This window comes from Phascolarctos cinereus, unplaced genomic scaffold, assembly GCF_003287225.1.
Source record: "Phascolarctos cinereus isolate Bilbo 61053 unplaced genomic scaffold, phaCin_HiC Scaffold_726;HRSCAF=1367, whole genome shotgun sequence".
Classification (NCBI taxonomy): domain Eukaryota; kingdom Metazoa; phylum Chordata; class Mammalia; order Diprotodontia; family Phascolarctidae; genus Phascolarctos; species Phascolarctos cinereus.
In genome coordinates, this window is record NW_027556098.1 from 362,229,405 (window position 1) to 362,256,668 (window position 27,264).

At 44.1% G+C, this 27,264-nt stretch overlaps 1 protein-coding gene across 2 annotated transcripts; it reads left to right on the top strand.

Moving 5' to 3' along the window:
* Positions 1-780: 780 nt before the first annotated feature.
* CAP1 (cyclase associated actin cytoskeleton regulatory protein 1) lies at positions 781-27,213 on the top strand. Of its 2 annotated transcripts, none has more exons than XM_020983568.2 (13): positions 781-885; positions 13,286-13,407; positions 13,893-13,996; positions 15,130-15,207; positions 19,797-19,940; positions 20,020-20,105; positions 22,089-22,194; positions 22,481-22,658; positions 23,392-23,576; positions 24,252-24,375; positions 24,494-24,576; positions 25,009-25,152; positions 25,936-27,213. In XM_020983568.2, exons 2-13 carry the CDS (start codon positions 13,296-13,298, stop codon positions 26,017-26,019), a joined length of 1,428 nt encoding a protein of 475 aa, XP_020839227.1. In that variant the 5' UTR covers positions 781-885; positions 13,286-13,295; the 3' UTR covers positions 26,020-27,213. The 2 variants fall into 2 exon arrangements, with proteins under 2 accessions (XP_020839227.1, XP_020839228.1); XM_020983569.2 differs by having other exon boundaries at positions 787-885; positions 13,283-13,407.
* The last annotated feature ends 51 nt before the right edge of the window (positions 27,214-27,264 follow it).

The window sequence follows — 27,264 nt, forward strand, 5'->3', positions numbered from 1 at the left end:
TAATAACAACAATAGTATTTCTATAGCACTTTAAGGTTTGCAAAGTGCTTCATCAATATTATCTCATTTGATCCTCACAACAATCCTAGAAGGTAGGTGCTGTTATTCCCATTTTACAGAGAAGGAAACTGAGATAGACAGAAGTGAAGTGACTTACTTAGGATCACCCAGCTAAAGAAATGGTGTAAATAAACTGCTCTGAAGGACAGTATGGGTAACGGGAAAGAATGCTAGATGTGCAATCAGGGAGAATTAAAAGGTGTTAAAATATTGTCTGTGACACTCAACAGCTATGTGACCAAGGGAAAATCAATTCACTTTCTCTGAGCCTCAGTCTCCTAATCTGTAAAATGCAAGTAAGTATGTCTACTTTCCAGGCGGGCTGTAAAGATTAAACGAGATCACGTACGTAAAGCGCTTTGCAAACCGAAAGCTATATATAAATGTCAGTAATAATAATAATGATTTTTTTTAAAAACTGAGGAGTGATGGACAGCATCTCAGCCATTCAGAGCGTCTTCTCTCTTCTGGAGGCGGGCCCTAATCAGATCTTCATCCACTCATGGAAGCCTCCCCTAGTTGGCAGGTGGCGGGGTCCTCCCCCAGCCCGGCCTCGCCTGGAGGGGGCGTGGTCCGGTGTTGGTCCCGCCCATCTACGTTACGCAGTCTCCTGGGGGTGGGGCTCAGTACTAGGGCTTAGCCGCGGTTTAACTGGAGGGGGGAGCCTGGAAAGCTCCGCCCCTTGATGACGTACTTCCTATCACCGCCGCCGCTGCCGGCGCCGCCCTGGAGAGGGTCCGGAAGTGGGTCGCGCGGAGCTTGCTGGGCGGTTCCTGCCGGAAGTGAAGGGCGGCTGAGCGCAGGCAGCAGCTGAGGCGGACGGAGGTGAGGCGGCAGCGGGGCCGGCCTGGGCATGGCTTGGGTGGGGACTGGGATCGGTGAGAGAGTGCGGCTCCCTGCAGCAGTCGGGGCTGCGCCCATCGGAGCCTCTCCCTGAGCCAGGGTCTGTCAGGGCGGCCAGGGCTCTCTGAGGGGCGCCGGGGCTCTTGGCTCTCTTTCCCGGGCTCGGCCTGAAGGGACGGGGGTCTAGGCTCCCCCTTTCGAGCCCAGGCTCACGAGTCGGGGACTGCGGTTTGGCAGGTCTGGGTTCCCCCTCAGGGGTCCGGGCTCCATGACTGGGGTGTCCGGGCCGAGGTCTTTGAAGGGACACTGAGGAGAGGGGGCTACTCCCGGTGGCGTTGGGGGAGCCGAGCGCCTCTGAGGCCGAAGGCTGAGGCAGAGATGCTGGAGCTGGTCTTTCCCCTTCTTGGGGCTTAAGCCGAGAAGTTGGGGGGCTGGGCTCGGGTCTATGGGGCGGGGTCTCCTAGGGGCTGCGGTGCCCTGCCAGAAGAAATGGGGACTGGGGTCCCCGGGGCAGGTCTCTCTGAGACCCTGAGTTATCTCCTTCCCCACCTCCGATTGCTGTCTGGGGGGCAGTGGACTGTAAGCCTTGGGCTGAGCTGATCCCCAGTGATCCCTCTCCACTTCCTGGTCTTTCCTGTGTGCAGTTTGTGTTGGTTCCTTTTGCTCCTGCTGGGAGCATTGAAGCCTGGGCAGAGTACAATCCCAACCCTGAGGCAGTTGAGCTGGAAGCCACAGGTTCAAGGCTGCCAGACTCCCTACCGGGAGGAGCATTTTCTCTTCCCTCTGTGAGGACGAGGTGCTTCTGCTTTTGATCGTGTTGGTTTAAAAGGGGGGGGGGTGGGAAGAAAGGCCTGCGTTTTGTATGCAAATAGTCTACCTATTTCATCTGTTAAAAAGTCTTGTGGCCAGCTTTTTGAACTTTGGGAACCACTGTGCTCCCTTGTCTGCTGTGTGCAAGTCACTGTGCTGAGTGCTAGGGATAAGATAGGACACAGACCCCGCTCTCAAAAAAATTTAGACTAAGAAGATCTCTATTACAGTATTTTTTAGATTTTCAGACTGCCCGGTTGACCTGTGCACAAATCAATTCTACAATCATTGAGTGCTTGCTATATGCAAGGAACTGGTGATACAAAGGGAAAAATGAAAATCTACAGGAGGCAATACAACCTGTACCCTGAGAAGTAAACACAAAGTATATACAAAGTAATTTCATGATAGTAAAGACCACTGGGGAGGGAAGTCAGGAAAGGCCTGTAGTAGGTTGAGTCTGAGGAAAGATTCTAAAAGGGACAGTGAGAAAGGACTGCCTTCCAAACTTGAGGGGGGGTACTTGTGCAAAGGCATGAAGGATGGAGAGGTATTCTTGGGTATGGGGACCAGGACTGTCAAGTGCACTACTGTACTTGCAGGACTCCTAACCTCTGTAGCATCCTTGACTCTTCCCTCTCATATCTAATTTCTTGCCAAATCTCGTTGCTGCCATTACAGCATCTTATATGAATCCGAGTTCTCTTTCATCTGGACTATTGCAGTACATTCTGGTTGGTGTCTCTGCCTCAAGTTTCTTCCCACTCCAGTCCATCTGCCACTCAATTGCCAAAGTGATCTTCCTAAAGGACAGGCCCTTACCATGTCACTAACCTACTCGGTAGACTCCAGTGGTTCCATATTACCTCTAGGATCGAGCTTAATTGTCTTGGCATTTAAAGCTATTTATAACCTGGCCCTTTCCTGTCTTTACAGTCTTACACTTTGCTTCTTTCTGTGCGTCTACTCTGTTGTTCAACTTTCCTTGCATAGTGTACTTGCTATTCCTTGCGCAGGACACTCTCCTGTCACTTGCCTTATCATTGACTGCCCTTCGTGCTTGTAATGTTGTCTGGCCTTGCAGTTCCTTTAGGCTAGTTCCTTCAAGACTCGATCCTACCACTTGCAAAAGGCCACCCCAATCCACTTTGTATATATCTTGTGTGAACCCAGTTAGTTAAATGTCTCCTCATTAGAATGCAAGCCCCTTAAAGGCAAGGACTATTTTTCGTCTCTCTTTATGTCTATCATACCTGGCCTGTAGGAAATATCTCAATGGAATGGACAGAAAATGAAATAAGAAAAGTGGGAGAGCTAGATTTCAGCATGCTTGTATATGAACACTGCACAAAGCCTTTATATCAGTTTGGACATTTGGGGTAGACTCTCTAGATGATCAGTGCATTTGGCCCACAATTGAACAGGAGGAGGAAAGGGCAATGTTGCAGTGAGGGAAATCAAATAGCCCTTTTATGGAACCCTAAGCTACCCATGAAGGCAAAGGCCCATCTTTTTTCTTTTTTTTTTTAACCAGATCTATGATTTCATGCCATGGCAAGCATTTATTAAATGCCACCTGTGTGCCAAGAGCTGGTGTGGAAAACTCCTAAGAAACTTGGAGTTTAGAGAGTTGTTTAGAGCATTGAGAGATTCAGTGATTTCAGGGCCCCACAGCCAAGTACTATGTGGCGGAGACAGGACTTGAAACCAGATTTCCCTTATTCTTCAAGCCAGATCCTTTCCCACCACAATACTGTCCGTCCTTGGTGTTGCTCAGGGAAGGGAGACATGGAATCCAAAAGGCAGAATGTGATAAATATAAAGAATAGGTCCAGATAAAGTACTACTCTGTATTTAGTAAAAAATAAGGGAGGCTTAGATGAGATGTGCAACAAATGAAAAGATGTTCTTTCAAAAACATTCTGTCCTGATGTGGCCATTGCTACAGTGACTTGCCTTTCTGTCATGCTTTCAGTTACAAGGACAGCTCTGTGAAGATGACAGTGCAGGTTTTTTCATCTCAGTTTTTCTGATGAGGAAATTGAGGCTTGGGTTGTGACTTAGCCAGTGTCACAGCACTGGTATCTGAATGGGCACTTAAAAACCATACTCTTGGTTCTGTCTTCTGACACGTAAGATCGATGTCTTGTTCGCTGCATTCTGTTGCTCCCCAGGTAGCCAGTGCTATTTGGTTAATAATCCAAAATAAACTAGTGTTTCCTGAACTTGTTTTACCCTCATTAAGATAAATAATTAACATGAGCTGCCAGTAAATTATTCTCACTCCACCCCATTTTTCTCTAGATATTCCTTAAGTGGCAGTGGTGAAGGTAGGTGGCTCTCTTATCACTGAGAGGATCAGATGTTACCATAGATGGAAAATTCTATGCAAATATGAAGTAGCACCTTTGTGGTTAATATCTGAGATAACATATACATCTGAGCACATTTTGTGAAGTATGGTATGCAGTGTAAAAGTACTATTTCTAATTTGAGGAATAAAACCCTCATTTTCCACCTTGCTTATTTAGGGGTCAGCCTTTAAATTACATCATATTTTATAGATTTAACTATGGAATATATTTTTTAAAAGCCACTTACTCATTTCAGTTTTCTAGAGAGACCTCCATTTGTGCTGAATGTGTATAAAGTGAGAGGTGTAAAGCTGAGTACTGAATCTTGAAACCTTGTGTTTGACTTAATGCTTAGGTATTCAGTCTGTCACTAAGTACTTAGCTGTTTTTTATCCCCTTTTCTCTACTACCACTACTTTAGTCTAGGCCCCTCCTGGCTTTATACCTAAATTATTGGCCTCCCTAGCTCCAGTTTCTTTTGTTGCTTCCAGACTACTCTTTAATCTATTTACTACTCTGCTCAGAACAGTATAATAGTTCTAACTAGTCTAAACTACTTGGCACTGTTTTTTAAATTCTTTCTATTGTGGCTCCCACATATCTTACGCCAGTCAGATTGGTCTTCTTACTGCCCTCTGACTAAATCATGCTTATTCTATTCCTGTCTTTGCTTATGTTCTACTCTCCTAGAAAGCCCTCCTTTTTCTGCTCCTTTAAGCACAGCCCCTCCTTGTGAAGGCTCAGTATATGTCTCACTTTCTCCTAGAGGCCTTCTGGGACAGGACTTAACTCAGACTGGAGTTTCTTCCTTTCCTAATCTCCCTCCAATAGCTCTTGATCTTTGCCACAAATTTTGCCAGTTATAGTATTTCTTGTTCTTCAGTGGTTTTATGCATGTAAAATCCAATATCCCTGACTTTATTTTGTTCCATCTTTGAGGCCATAGGCTTCTTTTATCTTTCACACCCTAGTATCTGTCATGGGCATGGGGTATGTGGTGGGTGCTGAGTTAAGACTTGCTGAATTGAATTAAAAAGTTATGAGGCAAAAGTGTAGCTGAATTGGGCTGCCCTTGCTTGAATTACTCATTTGGACCATAAGGTGGGTAGGAGGAGCATTATATCTGATTTCACCTTCTAATTATGCTATATGAGGGACGAAGGGCCAAGTAGTTGGAATAAGATGTGTGGTCTACAAAAGAATTTTCTTTCTTGGCTTGATGACGATTCACTTTATTTCAAGAGGTTGAAGTGAAAGGTGAGTGTTTTGAAGGAAAGAGCTTTTGTTGAGAGTCCTGGAAACAAGCAGTACTGAAGGCTTTGTGCGTGGGGTTAAGCCTGGTGTGTCTATTGTCAATACCACTTTAAGAGACTAAGTTCCTTCCTGTTTGAAAAGTTTCTGATGCAACTTTGTGGTCCCCAAAAGTCAGAAAGGTGACTCAGCAGTTTGGCTCACATTTTAATTAGCTTTTGGGGAAGGTTCCAAGCAGTGTTTCTGATTTGAAGTTTCTGAAGCGTAATAGCCACTCTTAAACTACTACTATTTCTATAAGCATCAAAAAGTAAGTTGAGATCAGCAACTTAATATTTTTCCAGTCAGAGGCTTTTTTTCCCCACCTAGTAGGAAATGAATATCACAGACTGCAGGAAATTATGTGTGGACTTTGAGATTTGGAAAAACCTTAGGGGCCCTCTAATCCAGCCGTCTAATATTGGGCAGGGAGTTAGTGTCAGAGTTGGGACTAGAACCTAGGACTTCTGACTTCCAGGCCAGGACTATTTCCCCTTCATCAGTGATGGGCAGTGGTCTAGGTAAGACCCAATTCTGCAGATTCTGTTCCCTTCTTACTTCCATTAAGACAAAACCAAACCCAAGAGAAGATGTATGATGATGCTTTGTTGTCTGTGTGTGTTGCCTGGCTTTAGATTGTGTGCAGTTAGTGAATGATGACCATTTTTGTTTTAAATTTCACATCTGGTAACTGACCCAGTTGATACAGAATTCCATTGTCCCTAGATTAACACAACCAGCATTCATCAAGAAGCTATTCTTTTTTGATTTACACCATGTCAACATAATTAATGAGTGCTCCAGAAACATTCCTCATCACAGTACAGCTTTGTTTGCCATGCATAATCAAGACTCAGTGTTTCCTGGGGAGAAAGGGAAGAAAAGTACTGGACTGAGAACTAGAAAAACTGAGTTCAAGTCATACCTTTATCACTTATCTAGCTGGGCCATGTCATATCACTTTTCTAAGCCTTAGTTTATTTATCTATAAAATTGGGAGTAAGAGTAGCTTCCCTATCTGCCTATTGCAGGCAAAACACCTTCCAACCATAAGCCATTATATAAACAAGGTCTTCATTATTCTTTCTAATAGCAGTGTGACTGAAATGTCTAATGGGGGGAGTGGGGGAAAGAGGGATGCAAGCATTTGTGGCCTTCAGAGCCAGTTAAAGCCTTTATTTTGAAGTTAATCCAAGAGATTGCCAGCTCAACAGGGCCTTCCAGAGCTTCTGGTGGGTTGATCTTTGGCTAGATACAAGTGCCTGTTATTTAGGGAATGTGGCTGAATTTGTATGTCAGGCTGGAGTCAACTGGCACAGTGTCTGCTTATATATGCATTTGTATATCCTGTACAAAATACATACAAAAGCCTATGTATGTTTACAGAGTGCCTGTTGAGCTTAAATTACTTCATTGGTTTAAACTAATAGCAAAGGACACAAAAATATAACGTAGTTTTATGCAGGAGGCAACAGAAGCGTATTTTTGAAAAAGAACAAAAAAACTCTCGCTCAAGACTCGCAGTATCATTTAGGACCACCAGTATCGGGCTTGTGTATCTGATCCAAAGATCTGTATTCTTCTCTCCACACAATTTGTTTTCTAGGGCTTCATTGTGACATTGAGGTGGCCCAGGGCTGGAAGCCTGTGTTGATGGGCAAGCTCTGTGAAGTCTTCCAGTTGTCTAAGGACCAGGCTAGCTACTTACAAAGAGGTTTTTCCAGAAGTTGTCTACTAAGATTGGAGGGGTTGTGATTGGTAGAGAGAATTAACCACATTGATGAATTCATCAGTCTTTTGAAGTATTTTTCACTTGTCCCACTTAACTCTTTTAGAGACTTCTTTCTGTAAAGGCTGTCTTTAAGGAGGACGCGGGACTTGGGCATTTATGTCAGATTGGATCCTAGCTATTCTTTTTTTTTTTTTTGGTTAGGCAACGGGGTTAAGTGACTTGCCCAGGGCCACACAGCTAGTGTTTGAGGCTGGGTTTGAGCTCAGAGCCTTTTGACTCCAATGCTGGTGCTCTATCCACTGCCCACCTAGCTGCTCTGATCCTAGCTATTCTTGAAAGATAGTATTTTCTCTTGAAAAAAAAATTCTTAAACTCAGGTGGTAGTAGCACAAGCAGTGAAATGTCACTGGTTTAATCACTGAAATCAAACCCTGTGGGAAAGACAGTAAGGAGCTCCTGTATTGTGCTGAGTTTAGATGCGGCTTAACTGTTGTGGAGCTGTCTCTGTTCTTTGGTTTGTTGGTTAAACCTCAGGCCTTAAAGGGTGGTTTGTCTGCCCTTCTGCTCTCTGGCCCAGCTTGTTGGTTCATGTCTCCTGTTAAAATACTTGAGTTTTGCTTTGTGACATGTAAGAGCCTGGCTATGAAAATTCATGTGCTTTGGGGAGTGGAAAGAATTGGTGCTAGGTAGTCTGGTGGTGGCTAAGGAGTGCATTCTGTCCTAGATTCAGAGCCTCCAAGGAGAGCATTTGAAACAGCTGTGTAGTTCCTGTGGCATAGTTTGGCCTGTAGGTTCTCCATCCTATCAGTTGTGAAACATAGTTCTTGTACCTTTGAAACACACAGAGGAATGTTTGGAAATATACTAAGCGCAAGTTTCCTGTTCCAGTAGTGACTCTCGCTTAATCAGCCAGGGAGACTGAGACAGAACTTTAGAGGAGGCGTCTAATGAGCCCACAGAGGAGACTGACCTTGGCCTTGTCATGACATTGTTTTTGTTAAAGCCCTGAGACTTCCTTCCAAGCTCAGTGTCCACCCACAACTTCTCTCCCAGACTCCATTTTGATAGCCCGTTGTCAACTGAAACTCCAAATGTCTGTGGTTGACCTTGCTACTTTCCTTCCCAGATCAGCAACCCTCTCTGTTTATAGTTCAGAAAAAGGAGCAGATAGAAGTCTCTTCCACCCCCCCACCTTTGTTCGGTGGGGCCTCCCTCCCCCAGCAGTGCTGATCACAATCTTCATCCTGGGCAATTCTTGTCCATATCTTCCCATAGGATTATAGATATAGAGCTGAACAGGACTTCAGAGGCCATCTTCTTCAGCCTCCTTATTTTACAGATGAGGAAACAGAACTAGGTTAAGAGTCAATTAGGTAGTAAGCCTCAGAGATGGAAGTTTGGACTCAAGGCGTCTGCCTCCAGAACCAATGCTCTATTCACTGCTTCACCCTGTCTCCTATGAATATTCCATAGAGGATCTTCCCATTGTGCTGAGGCCTTCCTCTCATCTTTTCATATTTTGTGGGAACCATTTGCAGCCCATGGACTGCTCATCTGGTACGTGATGGGACCGCCCCCTTTACATTTCCTGTGTGCTGTCTTAGGGTGGCTAGGTGGTGCAATGGATAGAGCACCTGGTCTGGGGTCAGAAAGATCTGGGTTTAAATTTGGGCTCAGATACTTACTAAGTGTGACCTTGGGCAAGTCACTTAACCCCTGTGTGTCTTAGTTCCTCATCTGTAAAATGGGGATACACTGGAGAAGGAAATGCCAAACCACTCCAGTATCTTTGCCAAGAAAGCCCCATGGACTCTAATTGGACTGACTAAACAACAACAACATCTGCCATACCAGGTCTTGTGCTCATGTCATCGCCAAGGTGTTACAGCCCACTTACACTGATTATTGATCGTTCACAAAGTTCTGTTCTGCCTTATTGGGAAGAAGGTTTTGAGTTCTCAAGACCTGAGGCGCTGGAGCAGTAAGCTGTGGCAGGTTTGATTTACCCTGCTGTTTGAGGATTAGGTGTTATTGGTGTTTTGTTTTATTTTAATTCACAAGTTTTTATTTACTTGTTTCAACTCCCTTCCCATTGAAAATAAGGTGAATGAACACGAAAAGCCCTCAACAAATATGTGTAGTGAAGCAAAACAAATTCTCATGTTGACCATCTTGAGTCCATCAACTCGTCGGATGGACAGAATGGACTCAGTGCAGTCCAGTCTGTATCTTGAGTCTTCGTTTGGAAGTAGGGAGCAGGTTACATCTTTGTTTGAGAAGCAGTTTAGGTTAAGTGTAGAGAGGCTTGTCACCGTCATGTTGGCCACCAGACAACACTTTGGATGAGGCACTACATAAAACAAAGCCCATGATTTATTACCAGTAAATATTTATTGTTTAGTTAAGAGGGATCCCATAATTGAAAATGTTCCAAACTCCATGGAGCAGCTAGCCCTTCTGGAACATGCTTGTCCTGACTTGGGGTCTGGGGAGTTGTATGCTTATTTTGGGAGGCTGACCAGTCCTCTATATGGGCTTGTTGGAAATTGCAGTCAAAAACATAAAGTTAGGAGATTCAAGTGGAATAAATCAGTGGCATAGAATTACAGCTTTCTGCTTTAATAACGCTGCCTTCTTTGGGAAGACCCTTACTTAGCTGCCTTACAATTCAATTTAGCAAACATTTATTTTAAGGTCCTACTGTGTGAGAAGCCATGACTGGTGCTGGGTATATTGAAAATGAAAAACAAGGTTCCTGCCCTTTGGGAGAGATTGCTATCTGTGGAGATTGCTCTGTATACACATATCAGATACAGAGTAGATCGTGACGGAGATGGATGAAAGATCCAGAAAATATGCTTTGAGAAATTTGAAGAAGTGATGATTATTTCTAATTGGAGGATTAAGGAAAAGTGTCATAGAGGAGATGGCACCCGAGTTGGATTATAACAGAGAACGGAGGGAATGGGCTTCAGAGTGAAAGATGGTAATTGATTTGAGGGAAGGGAATAAAGGATAATTAGGGAACAACCAGTAGTCCAGTTTTGTTAGAATGTTACCAGTGATTGATTTATTGGTAAATTCAGTGGCCTTTTCCTCAGTCATTGAACTCTTTATTTATTCTTTTTTTACCATTCACTCTTCATTGACCTCTGCAGCATTTCATCTGTGGACCACCCTCTCCTAGGCATGCTCTGCTTCTTGGATTTTATAATTATTTCAGTCTCCTGGTTCTGCTCTCTCTGGCTGTTCCTTTTTAAAATGCTGAACCTGATAGACATTAAGCAAAATCGATATTTCCATATACAGTAGAGCAGGAAAGGAAGATTATATGTGAAAATGCAAGTATATATAGCCAGCTTTTCTTTTTAAATATATAATAAATTCAGCGCATAATTTTCAAAGCTGTCCTGCTTGTCCTTGATTCTTTCTGGTCTACATTTTGTTCCTTTTTTAAGAAAAAAGTACTCTAATGGTCCTTTCTCTCTTTGACTATGCCCACCTTGTATATACAGTGCTGTGCTTGACACTATATAGAATGAATGCATTTAATGGAATAGATCCTCTAGTCACACCTTTTGCAGTGAGTGTAATTGTCTTTTTGTCTACAACCATTTTCCCTTATGGAATTTTGTAGACATAATAGTTGAGAACACAGGCTAGAATGCAGCTTTTTAACTTCATTATTGTGACGTGTTGCCATGTTTATATGATAAATGCTAGCTTTCATTTCTTCAGAGCTTTATGGTTTACAAAACACTCACCACAACCACCTTGATATATATGCTGTACCTTATCTGTTTATCCCCATTTTACAGATAAGGAAGCTGCAGCTGAAAGAAGGAAGGTCATGTAGCTAGTTGGTGTCAAGATGGACCTGAAACCCAGGTCCTTTTATTCCAGGATCAGAGAACTCTTTTCACTGTATCACACTAATTAACTTCCTTAGATGCCTGTGTTTTGCAGGCTCTGAAACATTCCTTCTTGGTTTTATTTGAGTTTTGTCTCCTTATTGCTGTGTTTTCGAGTTTAAGGCCATGGAAGGTATTAGTGTTGTGGAAATTAAGGCATCACAGAACTGGAGAGAGGAATGTTGTGTGTGTTGAGTAAGGAGAACGCCCGTGGGGGGAACTCTCCTGAAGCCAGTTGTTGCTTTCATGAAATTTTGATTTAGACCGGAAAACCTCCGTTCACCCTTCGTTCCTGGCTTCCAAACACCAGACACCCACAGTCTGTGTCATTAGCTGTAGACAGAGGTTAGCTGCAAGTGCTCGTTTGGGTTTCTCCTTTTTTAAGTTCTGACTTTAGCTAGCTAGAAGAACTGTGGCTTGTTTGGTTATTCAAGCTTTTTGCTGCCAAACGAATTATGGGAAAAAGGAACCAAAATAAAGTCAAATTGTTCTGAAGAGAAACTGTCTTCCTCATCTAAATTGGGTAAGTACACCCCAGCAGACAGACCTGTGTACCATTTAGAACATTGGCACTTATATGTCTCTAGAGAGGGGGAAATGGCCTGCTTTTTCCTATGACTTCAGCAGTTATCTTTGAGCTGACTAATGCTGGCCTTGGCTTGACTCTTCCATCTGCTGAAGCCACACATTTCTGTAGCAGAAACTTGGGATGTTGTCTGGGAGAGAAAGTTTATTGGATTGATTTGAAGCTTTCTATTAGTAATCTTTTCCCAGAGATCCATGGGGTGTGGTGGATTACGGTCCTTGAAAAATCATAGATGTTTAGCTCTGGGAGGAAACCTAGAGACCATTACTAATCTCCTTACTTTAATAAATGGTTGTTGGATTGATTTTTGTAAATGAAATGAAGGCTTTTTGAGGGAAGGGAGTTAGCGAAGGCTGTGGTCATTGTAGAGCCCATACAAGCACAGAGGTCTCTAGACTCCACGCTCGGGCTATTTTCATCTTTGTGTCTCAAAGGCAGGTACCAGAGGCAGAAGAGGTCCATAAGATCCAAAGGATCTCCGTGGCTATGTTGTCTACCTTCTTCATTTTAAAGATGGTGAAACTGAGACTTAGGCACTTTTAAGTGGCACACCTAAGGACACACAGGTAGAGTAGAAAGATCACTGCATTTTGTCAGAGATTCTAGCTTAAAAGCCTGTTTCTGCTGCTTGCTTGGCTTTTTTTTTAGCAGTTCATCTGAAATCTCTGAAATGAGGGGGTTAGACTAGAAGGGCTACCAAGGTAACTCTTATGTTCAGATGTATCCCATTTGCTGAAGTGATTAATGTAGGTGAGAGTGTATCTGGTTTTCTTTTCTTGCATTGCTGTTCAGAGTGTGGGTTTGGTGACTGGTGTTATTTCTAAAGTCAGAGGAGTTGAAAAGATTATTTGGTTTGGTTTCTGATTTTCTGCTGTGTCCTAAACAATTTTGCAAGACTCAGCTGCCTATTGAATGTCAGTGAGACAACTGGAGACCTGAGTTGGTACATAAAGAAAAATGGACAAGGAATGTTTTGTCTTTGCTCTTTTTTGACGGGCTCCTTAGCCTTCATTTTGGCAGTGCAAATGTGCCAAGCCCAGGTGTCCTGGTATTCTAGATGTTGTCATTCTTTGGACGAGTTTCATTGGATGTAGGAGTCTTGAGCAGTTTTGAGTGACTTGAGATCACTCGGCTTCATCTCTAGACCTAGTTAAATCCTGAATGAAATGGAGATTCTTGAGTGGAGCAGGATGCCAAGTAGACAGTCAGTGAGATAGGCTGTTAGGAAAGCTGGGCTCTGTTCTCGGTTCTTCCACTAACTTTCTGTGTCATCCTGAACAAATATTTCAACCCTGCGAGCCTCAGTTTCCACCTCTAAGATACTCTCTAGTGTCCTTTCCAGCTCTTGAAACTTGTTGCCCTTTGCTATTGCCCACTGCCGTACTTCAGGATAGTGTTAGATAATTGGATGGGGCAAGTTCCTTTGTCTCCCTGCTTGTGAAATGGGTGAGAGAGATAAGAATCCACTTGTTTCATGTACCTTTTTACTGGGTAGTTCTAGTTAGGAACCAATGGGAGTTCCTTGTACAGCAGGCACTTTTGTAACACTGGCTAGATTAATTGATATCTAATTTTATTACCAAATGCTTCTCAGAATGGCTATTTCTTCACCATCCCACCAATTTAAAAAAAACAACTATCTTATAGTAGGTGGTGTCATAATTTCCCACAATAGCTGACATCTGATCTGTTTTAGCAGGTGCTGAGCTATGGCTGATATGCAAAATCTGGTGGAGAGATTGGAGAAAGCAGTGGGCCGACTGGAGGCAGTATCCCATTCCTCTAGCATGCAGGGAGGGTGTGGAGACAGTTCTCCGAAAGGTAAGTGATTTCTTGTTTCAGGTAAAAACCCATGTCCCAGGCTTGACACTGCATTGCTAAACTAAATCTTGCCTGATGACCATAAACTCCTAAAATACTGAAACTAGTTGATCTGACTCCTGAAATTGATGTTGACTGTGAGTACATGAGTAGGGAGAGAGAGGAAATGACTTGTGTAGGAAGGCCTGTGGTTAAGCTATTTTAACACAAGAGCTTCCTGCTAGTGCCGTGTTTCCTGTTCTTCCTTCAGTAAAATGGCTCCATTTTGTCAGATGGGTATTTGTACTAGAACTCCCCCATACCCCCATCCCTCTCCCCACCAGCTTGCTGGCTACTCAACAGTTCAGGCATACCTACACACATTGTGATTGCTGATTGCTGGGGAGGTCGATTTCATATTTAAAGGGGAACTAGAGCTGTGTTTGGAGAAGTGGTTTCTCTGTCTCTGGCTTGCCTTCTAACTCTTCTCTGTGGTCTTCCTTTAGGAGGAGTAGTTCCATATGTGGAAGTTTTTGACTCTCTGCTTGCTGGCCCAGTAGCAGACTATCTAAGGATCAGCAGAGAAATTGGGGGAGACGTTCAAAAACATGTAAGGATGAATGACTGTCCTTTCTTTCTAATAAGACCTCATTGACACCCCCCTCCCTTGCCCCAGACCCATTATCTTTGGTGGAAGAATCATTTGCACTTCTGTTTTTCTTGCGGTTAGAGTTTTGTCTTCTTCAGTGACTCACTGTATGATGCTGGGCCAGCTACATAACTTTTCTTGGCCTCAGTTTCCTCCTATAAAAGGTTTCTTCCTGCTGACATTCTGCTGTGCTATAAGTAGTCTTGCTAGTAAGAGATGCATCACCTGTGTCTGAATGCATTGTGTGGGTTTTTCCACAGATCAGGCTCCACCAATGCATGAGATTCCACTTTGTTCGTTTCTGTGCTGGGGAACTTGCAAGCCTGATCTCAATAGGTTATGTAACAGAGGATTCATTATCATGATTTGGAATTTGCAGAGCTGTATTTCCATATCAGTGATTATGTTCCTGAATTATTTTCAGGCTTGTCCCTGGCAACAGTCTAAAGTAGGCAAAGAGCAAGTGTCTCTCCATTTTCTCTTTTGAGGTGTCTTTCTGCATGCTTCTGTCACCCCTGCAGGAGCCACCCGCTGTTCCATCTCACTGGGCCAGTGGTCCATGTTCTTGATCTCCTTCCCTGCCATTACTCTATAGCTAATCAACTTCTTCCACCTGTGAACCAAATTCTCAGGTCCCTGCTAATAAGCTCATCAGGGCAGGGGGAAGGAATTCACATTTGTTAAGTGACTGTGCCAGGCACTGTGCTGAGCTATTGACAGATACCTTATTGATGCTCAGAACAACCTGGTAAGGTAGGTGCTGTTATTAGTTCCAATTTATAATTGAGGAAACTGAGGCAAACAGGTTAAAAAATGTGTCCAGGATCATACAGCTAGTAAATGCCAGAGGCTGGATTTGAGCTCTGGTCTTCCTGACTCTAGGCCCAAGCACTCTATTCATCACACCACCAGCTGTCTCTGACCAGAGTCTAAGAGAACTTTTTGGTGGACTATAAAGTCTTGGACTCTTAGAGACAGAGAGATTTAGGCTGGAGCCATAGAAGTGTCTGGAGGTAGAGCATGGTGTGTCTCTCACCCAGCCCTATCCCCTGTGGTGTGTTGCAGACATACATCTGACTCTCTTCTTCTTTTAGGCTGAGATGGTCCACACAGGTCTGAAGATTGAACGTTCTTTTTTGGTGACAGCCTCTCAGTACCAGCAGCCAGATGGGGTGAGTTCTACTTGTAATAGGTTCAATTGGAGTGTGCCAGTTTTCCCTAATTTCCTTTGGGTCTGAAGGAAAGTTCAGAAGGCTGAGCTAGGAAGCCTGTGGCCATGGCAGCATCCTAAAATAGGTGGTCTCATGACCACCAGAAGTAGACCCAGGTTTGTTACAGTGATGGGAATGAGCTGCTGAGATTATTTTGGGAGTCTCCAGTAGTTCTTTGCCCTAAGCTTGGTTTGTCCACATAGGCCCTACCTGCACCTGAGGCTAAGGTTGGCCTCCTGGCAGCAGGGCCTCACTGTTGATTTGACTCTACTCTTGGCTGAGCCTCCTTAAACCATGGTGGCTCCTAAGTTGGATGGATCAGTGAAAGATTACGTGGCTTGGCTCTCTAAGGAGCGTTGGCTCTTTCCATCTAGGTTTTGGTGTCATTTAGTTACATCATGCAGCTGAAGCTCAAAAGATTCCAAGTTAGAGAAATAATGTTTTCTAAAAGTCAAAATGCTTTTTCTTCCTTTTTCTGGGGATGATATTCAGATATTCCTCCACAGAGAGAATTAATTTTGATGAATCTCAGCATCAAAACTCTGACATTGAAACTCTTAGCTGACTTCAGTGCACTAGAAAACATTAAATACATTTGACTCTAATTTCTCTTCTGGACTCATCTGGTTGAAGTGTCTTGTCTAAACATTGTCTTAGAGTCTGTATTTTCTGTAGCAAGTTAGGCAGCTGAGACCCTGGCACAGGTCCATGGCTTCAGCTTGCTCTCCAGCTTGGCTTCTAGAAGAAGCTCTACCAGTGTGAGGATGGAAACATATTTCCTTAGAGCATAGAAACATGACCCACCCACCAGATGAGCTTAGCCAAGATTTCTGCCTGATTGCCAAGGTCCACAGTCGGATTCAGTTCAGTCGGATTTGAATGCCTGCTCTTCTGGGCCTTGTATGGACTACACGGGATCCAGGAATTACTGCCTACTCTTTATTGAAGTAAATTTTAGTTGATTTCTTGTTTTTATATTGCCATAGTTTTCCCCAGTTTCCCTCCCCTTTTCCTTCCCAGAGAGTCATGCCATATAATAAATATTATTTTTTTAAAGATGGGGGGAAAATGAAAATTAGCTTATCAGTACATCAAAAAAGTCTGAAAATATGTGCAGAGTGCAGCCCTGGATCTGTTTCTCTGCAAAGAGGTGGGATGGGATTATTTTCATATCTTCTTTCAAGAAAGACTTGTTCTTTATAACTTTGCTGTTGTCACTTGGGGAGGGTGGGGTGTGGCTCTTTTGATTTACGTTGTTTTACGCTGTTTTCTTTGCTTCCCTCAGCATCAGTTCATACAGATCTTTCCATGCTTCTCTTCATCAGATTCATCATTTCTTACAACACAGTAATATTCCATTATATTCACGTGCCACAATTTGTTTAGCTGTTCCTCATTTGAAAGGCATCTACTTTGTTTCTTTGCTATCACAAAAAAGTGCTGCTATAAAATATTTTGGCATGTATAGGAATTTTGTTCTTATTAATGGCCTCTTCAGGGGTATAAGCCCAGCAATAGAATCTCTGGGTAAAAGGATATGGACATTTTAGTCACTTTATTTGTGTAATTCCAAATTGTTTCTCAGAATGGCTGTATCTGTTCACAGCTCCACCAACAATGCACCAATCTGCTTATTTTCTTACAGCCCATTCAACATTGCCATCTTTTGTCATCTTTGCCAATTTGCAGGGTGTAAGATGAAACCTCAGAGTTATTTTTACCTGCATTTTTCTTACAGTTCGTGATTTGGAACAGTATTTCATGTGGTTAATGCTTTGCAATTCTTTTATGAATTATTTGTTCAGTAGTACACAATAACAGCAACATTGTGCAGTTACCAACCTTGATAGACTCAGCTTTTCCCAGCAATGCAGTGATCTAAGACAGTTCCAAAAGACTCGTGATGGAAAATGCTGTCCACATCCAGAGAAAGAACTGTGGAGTCCGAGTGCAGATTGAAGCATACTATTTTCTCTTTTTTTCTTTCTTGTGGTTTTCCCCTTTGGTTCTGATTCTTCTTTACAACATGACTAATGTGGAAATATATTCAATATGATTGTACATGTATAGCCTGTATCAGATTGCAGGCCATCTTGGGGACAGGGGAGGGGAGGGAGGGGAAAAAATTTAGAACTCAAAATCATTTAAAAGTGAGTATTGAAAACTAAAAATAAATTAATTTAAAAAAAAGAATTGTTTGTTCATATCTTTGGGCCAGTTATCTCTTAGAATGGCTTTTAGATAGGGGTGTGTTTTGTACACACACACACACACACACACACACACACGCACACACTCGCACTCTTATCAGAGAAATTTAATACAAAGGTTTTTTTATAATTTATCTGCTTCATTTTTTAGATACATTAATTTTGTCTGTGTAGAAGCTTTTAGGTTTCAAAGTTATATATTTTTATTTTTTGTAACTTCCTCTATTTCTTGTTTGGTTACGAATGCATCTCTGACCTCTAGTTATGGAAAGTATGCTTTTCTTCTGATTTTTTTTTAATAATATGATCTTTAAAATTATGGTCTCATATCTAATTAGAGTATACTGGGAATATGGCATATGATGTTGGTCTAAGCCTAATTTCTGCCACCTTGTTTTCCAGTTTTCCTGGTAGTTTTTATCAAATAAGGAGTTCTTTCCTAAGTCATATTTATGTTCCTCTTTATTCAGTACTGGATTATTGAGTTCTCTTATTCCTGATTCTCCCTTGTCAGCCTGTACCATTGATCTGTCTCTCTTTAACTAATATTACATGGTTTTGATGGCTGCTGCTTTAAAACATAATTTAAGGTTCGAAAGTGCTATTCTCCTTTTATCCCCACTTTTTTTCATAAATTTTTTGATATTTTAGGTGTTTTGTTTCTCCCTATGGATTTTCTTATCATTGTATCAAGTTTTATGAAGTATCCCTTGGATAATTTGATTTGTATAGGATTAAAAGCGTAAATTAACTTTCATAGCGTTGTCATTTTTATTATATTGGCGTGACCTAGCCATGAGCACTGACTATTCTTCCATCTATTTAAGTTATTCTTTATTTCTTTAAGGAATATTTTGTAATTGAATTTATACAAGTCTTTGTTGTGCTTTGGTAGGTTGTTTCCCAGATACTTTGTGAGTTTTGTAGTGATTTAGAATTTCTCTTTGTGCCCCTTGGATTTTGTTATCGTTCTGTAGAAATTCAGTTGATTTTTGAGGGTTTATTTTGTAGCCTTCAATTTTGCTGAAGCTATAAATAGTCTGCATTGGTATCTTTGCTGATTCTCCGTACTTTCCAAGGGAACTGTCCTGTCATCAGCACTTGGAGGGGGAGAGTATTACCTCCTTTTTGCTCATCTCAACACTGTTTACTTATCTAGAGCTCCCAGTGTTGTTTCCAAGGTGGAACAAGCACACAAGGGCAGATCAGTTTTGTGACAGAGAGGGGAAGAAAGTAAGCTTTTATTAGGCATTTCCTTTGGCGGGCACTGTGCTAAACTCTGGGGTTACAGAAACCAAGCCATAGACCCTGCCTTCAGGGAGCTTACATTGTAATAGAGGAATGCAACCTTAACAGGGAGCTAGGGTTGGGAGAGGGACATGTGCAGCAGCATGGTTTGAAAATGGGGTGGTCAGGTTCTGGGCATGAATAAAGGGCAGGATCACCTAGCATTGTGCTGAGCTGGGTTGTGCAAGCAATAAATGCTTAAAGGAATTTTGGGAAAGGAATGATCACAGTAGACTGGGATTACCTGAGAAAGGAGGTGGTGAGCAAAGGGCAATTGACTATGGTGGTTATCTCACAAATGCCAGCAGCCCAGCCCAGCCAGAGGGCAAGGTTTGTGATAGAATAGCAAGGGAGAAGATCCAGACTGGGAAGGGCTTAAAAAACAGTGTTTTATTCACTGAATATTTATTAAGCATTGTGCTAGGCCCAGGGAGAGACAAAGTAAAGGCACAGTTCTTGCCTTTACTGACTTTACAGTCTCGTAGAGTGAAAGATGCAGATCTAGAACTATAACATATAATTTTACATGAAGGCTTTTGAGAGTTCCAGAGCAAAGTGCTATGTGAGATCCCAGGGAAAAGGTGGCTGCCAGTAGGACGGTCAGGGAAGGTTTCCTGGAAGAAGTAGCTCTTGCTTTGGGTCTTTAAAGGCTGGGTAGGAATTCAGGGGGAAGGATGCTTGTTCCAATTTGACTCAGGAGTAGCATATGTAAAGAGGTTATTAATAGGAGGTAAGGCTAGAAAAAGGAGGGCTGTAGGAGACTTTGAGTGCTAGGCACGAGAGTTTAAACTTTATCCTGAAGGTACCAGGAAGTCTTTGAATTGGTAAGGCAGTGGGAGAAAGACATGACAACATAGGGTATTTTAACAAGCTCTGCGTGTTTTTGCAATCATGGGTTGGAGTGAGGATGAGACAAGATGCGGAGAAACCAGTTGGGATCAGCCTTTCAGCTCTAGAACTCTATAATCATTCATGAGTGTACTAAGTTTCAGGATCCGCAGTCTTTTACAGAAACCAGAGCCTGACTAACTCCCAAATCTTTTTTCTCCCCAGAATATGCTTTTGTCTTTGTTGGCACCTATCTCTGAGGTGATTCAGGAGGTTCAGACCTTTCGGGAAAAGAACCGAGGCAGCAGATTGTTCAATCATCTGTCAGCTGTCAGCGAGAGTATCCCGGCTTTGGGTTGGGTGGCCATGGTGAGCTGGTTGCATTTGGGAGCCCCTGGGAGGAGGGCTGGCCAGAGAACCAGGTATCTAATTGCTTTTCTGTCTTCAGGCACCAAAGCCTGGCCCTTATGTGAAGGAAATGAATGATGCTGCCATGTTTTATACAAACCGGGTACTCAAGGAGTTCAAAGATGTGTGAGTACCATCCTTTTGGCTTAGTGTGCGTTGGTATTGGCAGCACTAGCACAAATAGTTGTGTCTTGCACTTTCTGCAGCTGTGTTTTTCATTCACGTGGCAGGGCTCCTTTCTCGTGAGCACTTGACGGTATGGCTGGCATGTAAAAACTGTTTGGGTGATGGTTTTTAGTGCATGGTAATAATGGGTGGGCACCTGTATTGATATAGTCAATACTCCAATAGACTGATTTCTTTGGTGAGGGCATCTCCTTCACTGACACAAATTCTGGAGCTCAGCAGATGGTCTTCAGGAATTGATGTGGTTGGAAAATTATACCTTTAGCCATCCTGCTGATGTACCTGCTGTGTAAGCCATTCCCACTTCTGTAGAGCTTTAGGTGTTGGTAAAGTGTTTGCCTTACAAAACCCATGCAAGATAGGTAGTGTGGCAGTTATTGCCCCATTTTACAGATGAAGAAACTGAGAAGCACAGAAAAGTGCTCAAGACCCTGCAGCTAGTGAGTGACAGAGTGTGGATGCATCCAAAGTTCTGACTTCAGATTCAGTGGTTTTCTAATCCATTATCCCAGATGTCTTCTTTTAAGAAGAGTTAAAGACAGGGCAGCTAGGGGGTGCAGTGGATAGAGCACCATCCCTGGAGTCAGGAGGACCTGAGTTCAAATCCAGCCTCAGACACACAACACTTACTAGCTGTGTGACCCTGGGCAAGTCACTTAACCCCAATTGCCTCACACACAAAAAAGAGTTAAAGACAATATTTCTGTTTTTTCCCCCTCTTCCTGCCTTCTGTGTATTCCTACGGTGTCCCTAGTTCTTCTTCCCTTATCCACTTTTAGGCCCATGGAGTTAGGAGTCTTGCAGCAGCAGGCAGGCAGGCCTGATGAGGTGTTCATTACTTCACCATCTTAGGCATTGGTTTCTTTGAGGACGTTATAGCTGGCATGGTGGCCTTCGGTTTTGCTTTTTTTATCCCAGAAATCTGGCTGAGTTGGCTAGGTATCTAAAGTTATTTGAGGCAGGTATTGTTTCAGTTGAGTTTTCCGGTTGTACAGATCTTTACTGAGGGCGTGCTGCTGTTCATGGCCTCATAGTAGGTATTTTCTGGAGGCTAGGTGACAAGCTGGTGCTGTCTCATGCTGTCCTCTTTCCCCCATTTCAGCTTCCCTTCCAAGCTGATCAGCCCTGACCACATTTCCCTTTCTGGTGCTGGTTTGTAGGTGAGGGAGATAGGTGGTTTAGGCAGGGGCTGCTTCCTTTCGTAGCTTTTCTAAGCCCATGACTGTGTTCCTTTACTAGTTACTGAACAGCATCTACTGGGCCCTGGGAGATTGCAGATCTAGATAGGCCAGGGTCACCGCTTTGAAGGAGCTCATGGTCTTCACTGAGGCAGGACAGGGCAGGTTCAACAGCAACATATTTTTTAAACATTGGTTTTTATAATTTTTGGTTCCAAATTCTCTTCCCTCTAGCCTCTCCTCTGCCCATTGAGAAGGCAAACAATGTAATACTCATTACACCTGTGAAATCTTACAAAACATTTCCCTATTAGCCATTCAACAGCAGTATTCTTTGAAAGATCTGTGATTATATCAACGTGGGTACTCTCACAACTAGTTCAGTCCCCAATACTCTGCACGCAGGAAGTGTTCAAATATGTTTGTTGAATAAAGGGATTTCTAAGTCCTGCGGTGGCTGGAAAATTCATCCCACGGTGGCCAGTTTTGTAGTGAGGGGCGCCCCACTGGACAGTGCACAGTAAATCACTGGGCTTATATTCTCAAAGCGCTTAGAACTTGGTAAGCCTTGACAAAGCCTGCATTCTTCTGGCCAGTGTCAGAGAGTGCTCCCTAGATAGGAATAAATGAAATGTATGTTGTGCAGTAGGACCTTGAATTTAATGACTTATAGTCACGGTTTCTGGGGTTGCTGCATTTGAGGCCACCTGCCTGGCTGTGACTGTCCTTCCCTTTTTCTTTCTAGGGATAAGAAGCATGTGGACTGGGTAAAAGCTTACCTGGCTATCTGGACTGAGTTGCAGGCATACATTAAGGAGTACCACACCATTGGCCTAGCCTGGAGCAAAACGGTCAGTGTTTCCCCCTTTATCCCTTTATCCAGAAAGGTACCAGCTACCTTCTTAGACTGAAGTGCCATCAGCAGGGCAGACTGCTGCCCAGAAGGAACCCACTACTTGACCTAAGACCTAAATATAGTGTAGACAGAAGAAAAAAAGGAGGAAGAATAGCAGTGGGCCAGCAGAGAGAAAAGAAAGGTGCCTGTAGTGGATTATGGTAGCCATCCTCAAGACCCGGTACAGTGACGATGTAGCTTATTGTCTTGGCCTTTGCTAACCAATCTCTTTGTTGTCCTAGGGACCCACAGCAAAAGAACTAATAGGCGTGTCATCAAGCCTGTCTGCTGGATCAGCCCCTCCTCCCCCCCCACCTGGACCTCCTCCCCCACCCATCCCCACTAGCTCTGGCTCTGAAGAGTCTGCCTCTCGGTCAGCACTCTTTGCTCAGATTAATCAGGGAGAGGGTATCACACATGGTAAGTGGTTAAGGAATGTAGCTTGCCATTAGTCAGACTGTCCTCACGCAACATCTCATCTTCCATTGCACTGGCCATCGCTTATGCCCTAAAATGCACTCTTTCCTCACTTCTGCTTCTGAGCATTTCCGGTTTCCTTCAAGGCTCAGCTTAAGTGCTATTTTCCAAATCCTAATTTCCTGATCCTCCCAACAACCAATGTCCTTACACCTGAAATTATCTTGTATTGATTTTGAGTGTGTGTGTGTGTGTGTATTCACGTATGTACATGTTGTCTTTCCAATAGGGTATAAGCTTGAGGGTAGGGACCCTTTGGTTTCTATCTTCATGTCCCTAGTGTGGGGGATGCAGTTGCCATGTAATGAGTTGCCATTTCTGGTTGGCGCTGCAGGAAAGGTGGGAAACAGAAATTTGGCTCTGGAGCAGGGTGAAGGAGACTTCCTTGGGTGCCCTTTCCAAAAGGATCACAATGGCTAGTGCTTAAATGGGGTGTGAAAATAAGCTATTACCCTGAGAGAGGGAGACTGCCTGCCAAACAAACGCACATTCTTAGGAACTGGCTGGTGACTTTCCCCAGCGCCCACAGATGCATCTCCACAGGGAAACCTTGAATGTTGCCCGCTTTGGGCTCTCAGTTCTGTGTCCTGACTGGAGCACAAGCATTGGCATTGGTCTTGTTCATCCTGATCCCCTTCCATCACTAACAGACTGAAAAATATCTTGTTCTTTGCAGCTTTGAAACACGTATCAGATGACATGAAGACTCATAAGAATCCGGCCTTAAAGAGCCAGAGCGGACCAGTGCGCAGTGGCCCCAAGCCTTTCACGGCTCCCAAGCCGGCTGGCGGGACCACTCCCAAACCAGCTGCCAAGAGGGAGCCCCCAGTGCTGGAGCTGGAGGGCAAGAAATGGAGAGTGGTGAGTCTCAGGCCTGAGTTGGAGGAATGAAACCTTAGTGTTTTAATGAATCAGCCTTTCTCATAACACATTTGGTTGGTTTGGCAAGGCCCTCTGGTATTTGATGTGGGGAACAGAAAAATGAAATCTAATTCTTGCCATAAGGAACCTTATAATCTAGTGGGGGACCAAAGACACAGATCACTGTCACGTAAGTGATGAGGTGACGGGTCCGTGGAAGAGTTTAAATAGAACGACGAGCCTTTTGAGGAGAGAACAGCTTCTGTCTGGGCTGAGTGTTAGGGGAAAGCTAGCATGCCAGCTGGGCCTTGAAGAGCAGAAAGGATTTCAGTGGGGAGGTAAAGTGCTGGAGAAGGCCCTTCTTAGCATGGGATAACCTGCCTGAACAGAGAAGCTCGGAAAGGCAGCTGAATATAGAGAAAGAACCACAGGTAGTTTTCCTTTAGCTAGAACAGAGAACCACATATAAAGGGCAACAGTGAGAGTAACATGGAAGGGGCGCGTCAAGCTGCCTCGTATGAGGCCCCCCATGCCCGGGGAAGGAGCTTGGACCTTGGTTGGGAGCCATTGCAGACAGCTTAGCCTGAGATATATGCTCAGAGATCAGGAAGACTTCGAAGCAGCAGAAACGCTTTTCACTAGTAGACTCTAATGGAGGTGTTCCATCTTTAACAGGAAAACCAGGAGAATGTTTCCAACCTAGTGATAAGTGACACAGAGCTGAAGCAGGTGGCTTACATATACAAGTGTGTGAGTTCTACACTCCATATCAAGGGCAAAATCAATTCCATCACACTAGGTGAGTGCACGTGGCCCTCCCGCGTGGGGCTTCTGGGTACCAAAGTGTGTCAGAACCCAGAGTGTCAGCTAGGAGACTTGGGGGGGGGGCAAGGAACAACAGCCCCTTCTCTCTCTAGATAACTGTAAGAAGCTTGGCCTGGTGTTTGATGACGTCGTGGGGATTGTGGAGATCATAAACAGCAGAGACATCAAAGTGCAGGTAACCCAATCCCTTGGCTCCTTCTCTTAGTCCCAGAGGAACCCTGGAGACAGACACGGGTGCTCCCTCACAGGTTACTTTGCATTCTTTTCCTTGATGGCGAGTCAGATTCAGCACGGGGCTGAAAGCTGATCACTTGGGTGGTAAGGGTAGAGGAGCGGGAGCCCCTTTAGATAACCTCTGCAGGTCTCCACTGGTGGGGAACTGGCTTAGAGACTCATGGCCTCAGAATGTCAGAGCTGGAAAGGAACTTGCAGGACCCTGTAGTTTAACTGTTATTTCACAGTGGGGGAAATTGAGGCCCAGAGAAGCAGGTGATGTCTCAGGTCACACAGCTGTCACAGGCAGAACCTGGGTGTAAATCTTGACCCTGCCACTTAATATCTGGCCCCAAGTGCTGGACTTAGAGTCTTCTGTTTCCTTTCTCTTCAGGTGATGGGTAAAGTGCCAACTATTTCCATCAATAAGACAGATGGCTGCCACATATACCTGAGCAAGAATTCTCTGGACTGTGAGATAGTCAGTGCCAAGTCTTCTGAGATGAATGTCCTCATTCCCACAGAAAGTGGTGACTTTGTAAGTGCCCTCACCCCTGGGGTTCTTGGGAGCAGAGGAGGGAAATTAGAGTGAAAGGATTTCTTGAGGCGATAACCAGTCCTCTCTGGTTGGAGTAGAAAGCTAACTAACTGGTGGGAATTCTTCATGGAGCAGACAAAACCAAGTCATTCAGCACAGCGCCTGGCACAGAGGTACTAAGATATGCCTGTTAATTGAAGCCATTTATCTCTGCAATCCAGACAAGATCAGAGGGAGGGATTGGAGCTGGAACCATATTGTAGAACTTCCAAGAAGCTCTTTCTTCTCCTGTGGTTCTCTGAGCGGGAGCTGTATTGCAGGGAGCAGTCCAATCTTTCTGCTCTGATGTGTTAGGTAGCAGGAGCTGACTCACAAGGAATCGTTACTGAGCCTAGGCCGGGGCCACCCTAAGAGCTGCGGCACAATCAGTAGTATGGGTCATAGCCCGAGGTTACAGTGCGGTGGCATTGCAGCCTGTATAGTCCTTTTTAGGGAAGGGTTATTCTTGTTCCATTTACTATCACCAACCCCGACCCCCCCTCCCCCGGCTCCAGCAGAAGTAGCACAGGTCCAGAATCGGACCGTATTTCTCTAGTGCTTTATAAACCTAAAGGTTTTTCCCTCCCAAGAATGGCAGGTAGGGAAACTGAGGCTCCTAGACGTCCAGTTACTTCCCCAGCATCCCAGAGTTTGAATCGGTCTCTTGACTTCACATGTAGTACTGTTAGACTGCACTGTTTGTTTGAGCCAAGTCACTGACAATCCTTTTCTCCCTGTTTGCAGAACGAGTTCCCTGTCCCTGAGCAGTTCAAGACACTGTGGAATGGGCAGAAGTTGGTTACCACAGTGACCGAAATTGCTGGATAAGGAGAGTGCCATTGGGTCCTGTGCCCTCCCCCCTCCCAAACCATGGGATACACTTGCATTCAGATGATTCTCTTCTAGATTTCCTCTACCTTTCTGCTCTTAAAGGCTTCTCTTTCCTTGGAGAAGTACAGCTACCTGCCTTCACTGAATATACCTCAGGCCAAGATGTGGGGTGGGGCAGCAGGTCAGTTGGGCCTCTGCATGTGATCTGCAGGAAGGTGCATCTTCTCCATGTCAGCTTGAACCACACCATCAGTCCCTCCTTGGTGAACTCGAGACCCTTTTGGATGGGCTTCAGCTTTAGGGAGGGGGACACATATGGCTCCCTCTGGATGAATGGACCAGGTTGTTCCTGCGAGGGTTAGGCCTTTTGGTAATGCTTTTCAGGAAGGTAGTGGAGTTGACGTGTAACCCCAGCTAGATATTCTAACCAAACTAATTCACTGGCACCAAGTGATGTTCCTGGGCCCTGGTGACATGGCTGCCCTGGACCAAAGGCCGCCACTCGGGCACACGGCATTCCAAGCCGACCTGTTTCCCTGTTAGCATTCCTTTTATCCACGTTCTCCTCTCATTCTGTCTGTGCCATGCCAGGAGGTTCCCTTGTACCAGCTGCCAGAGGAAGTCGGGGCTACAACAGACAGTCCACCCCACCTACAGCAGTTAGGTGAAAGCTGGGTCCTCTTCATGTGAGCCTTTGGGGTGTCGGCCAAGCACCTCCGTTCAGAAGTTTTTAAAAAATCATTCCAAGGAATCTGGCATTCCTTCTTCCCTTCCATTAACTATGATGAATCTTGACAGGCGCCTGTCATCTGTTCTCTTTCAGAATTGTCTTGGCTCATGCCACATTTCTTGGCGGCTGCCTTCTTGTCCCTAAACGGTTTGACTTTTTCTTGGCTGGGAGGTTTATGGCTTTTGTTTATATCCTGAACAGAAGCATGAAGCCTCCGATACAGGCTGTTGCATGGGCTTGAACTTGATGGTTTCAGGCCTTGAATAGCTTTTCCTATGTATAAATGGTTTTTATTTTCCCTTTAGAATATTTACTAAAATATGCAATTTTTTTTAAATTTTTGGTGGGGGGGAGGGGGGGCTGTCCTGTGACTTCTACCCATTCCTGAGGCTTGTGGGAATAAACCTTTATGTACTTAAAATTATACAGAAACTAGAATAAAGTTAATGCCAACTTGCTCACTCGTTGGCTACGGTCTGCGGTGGTTAGAAAAATGAAATTGTTAAAAGACT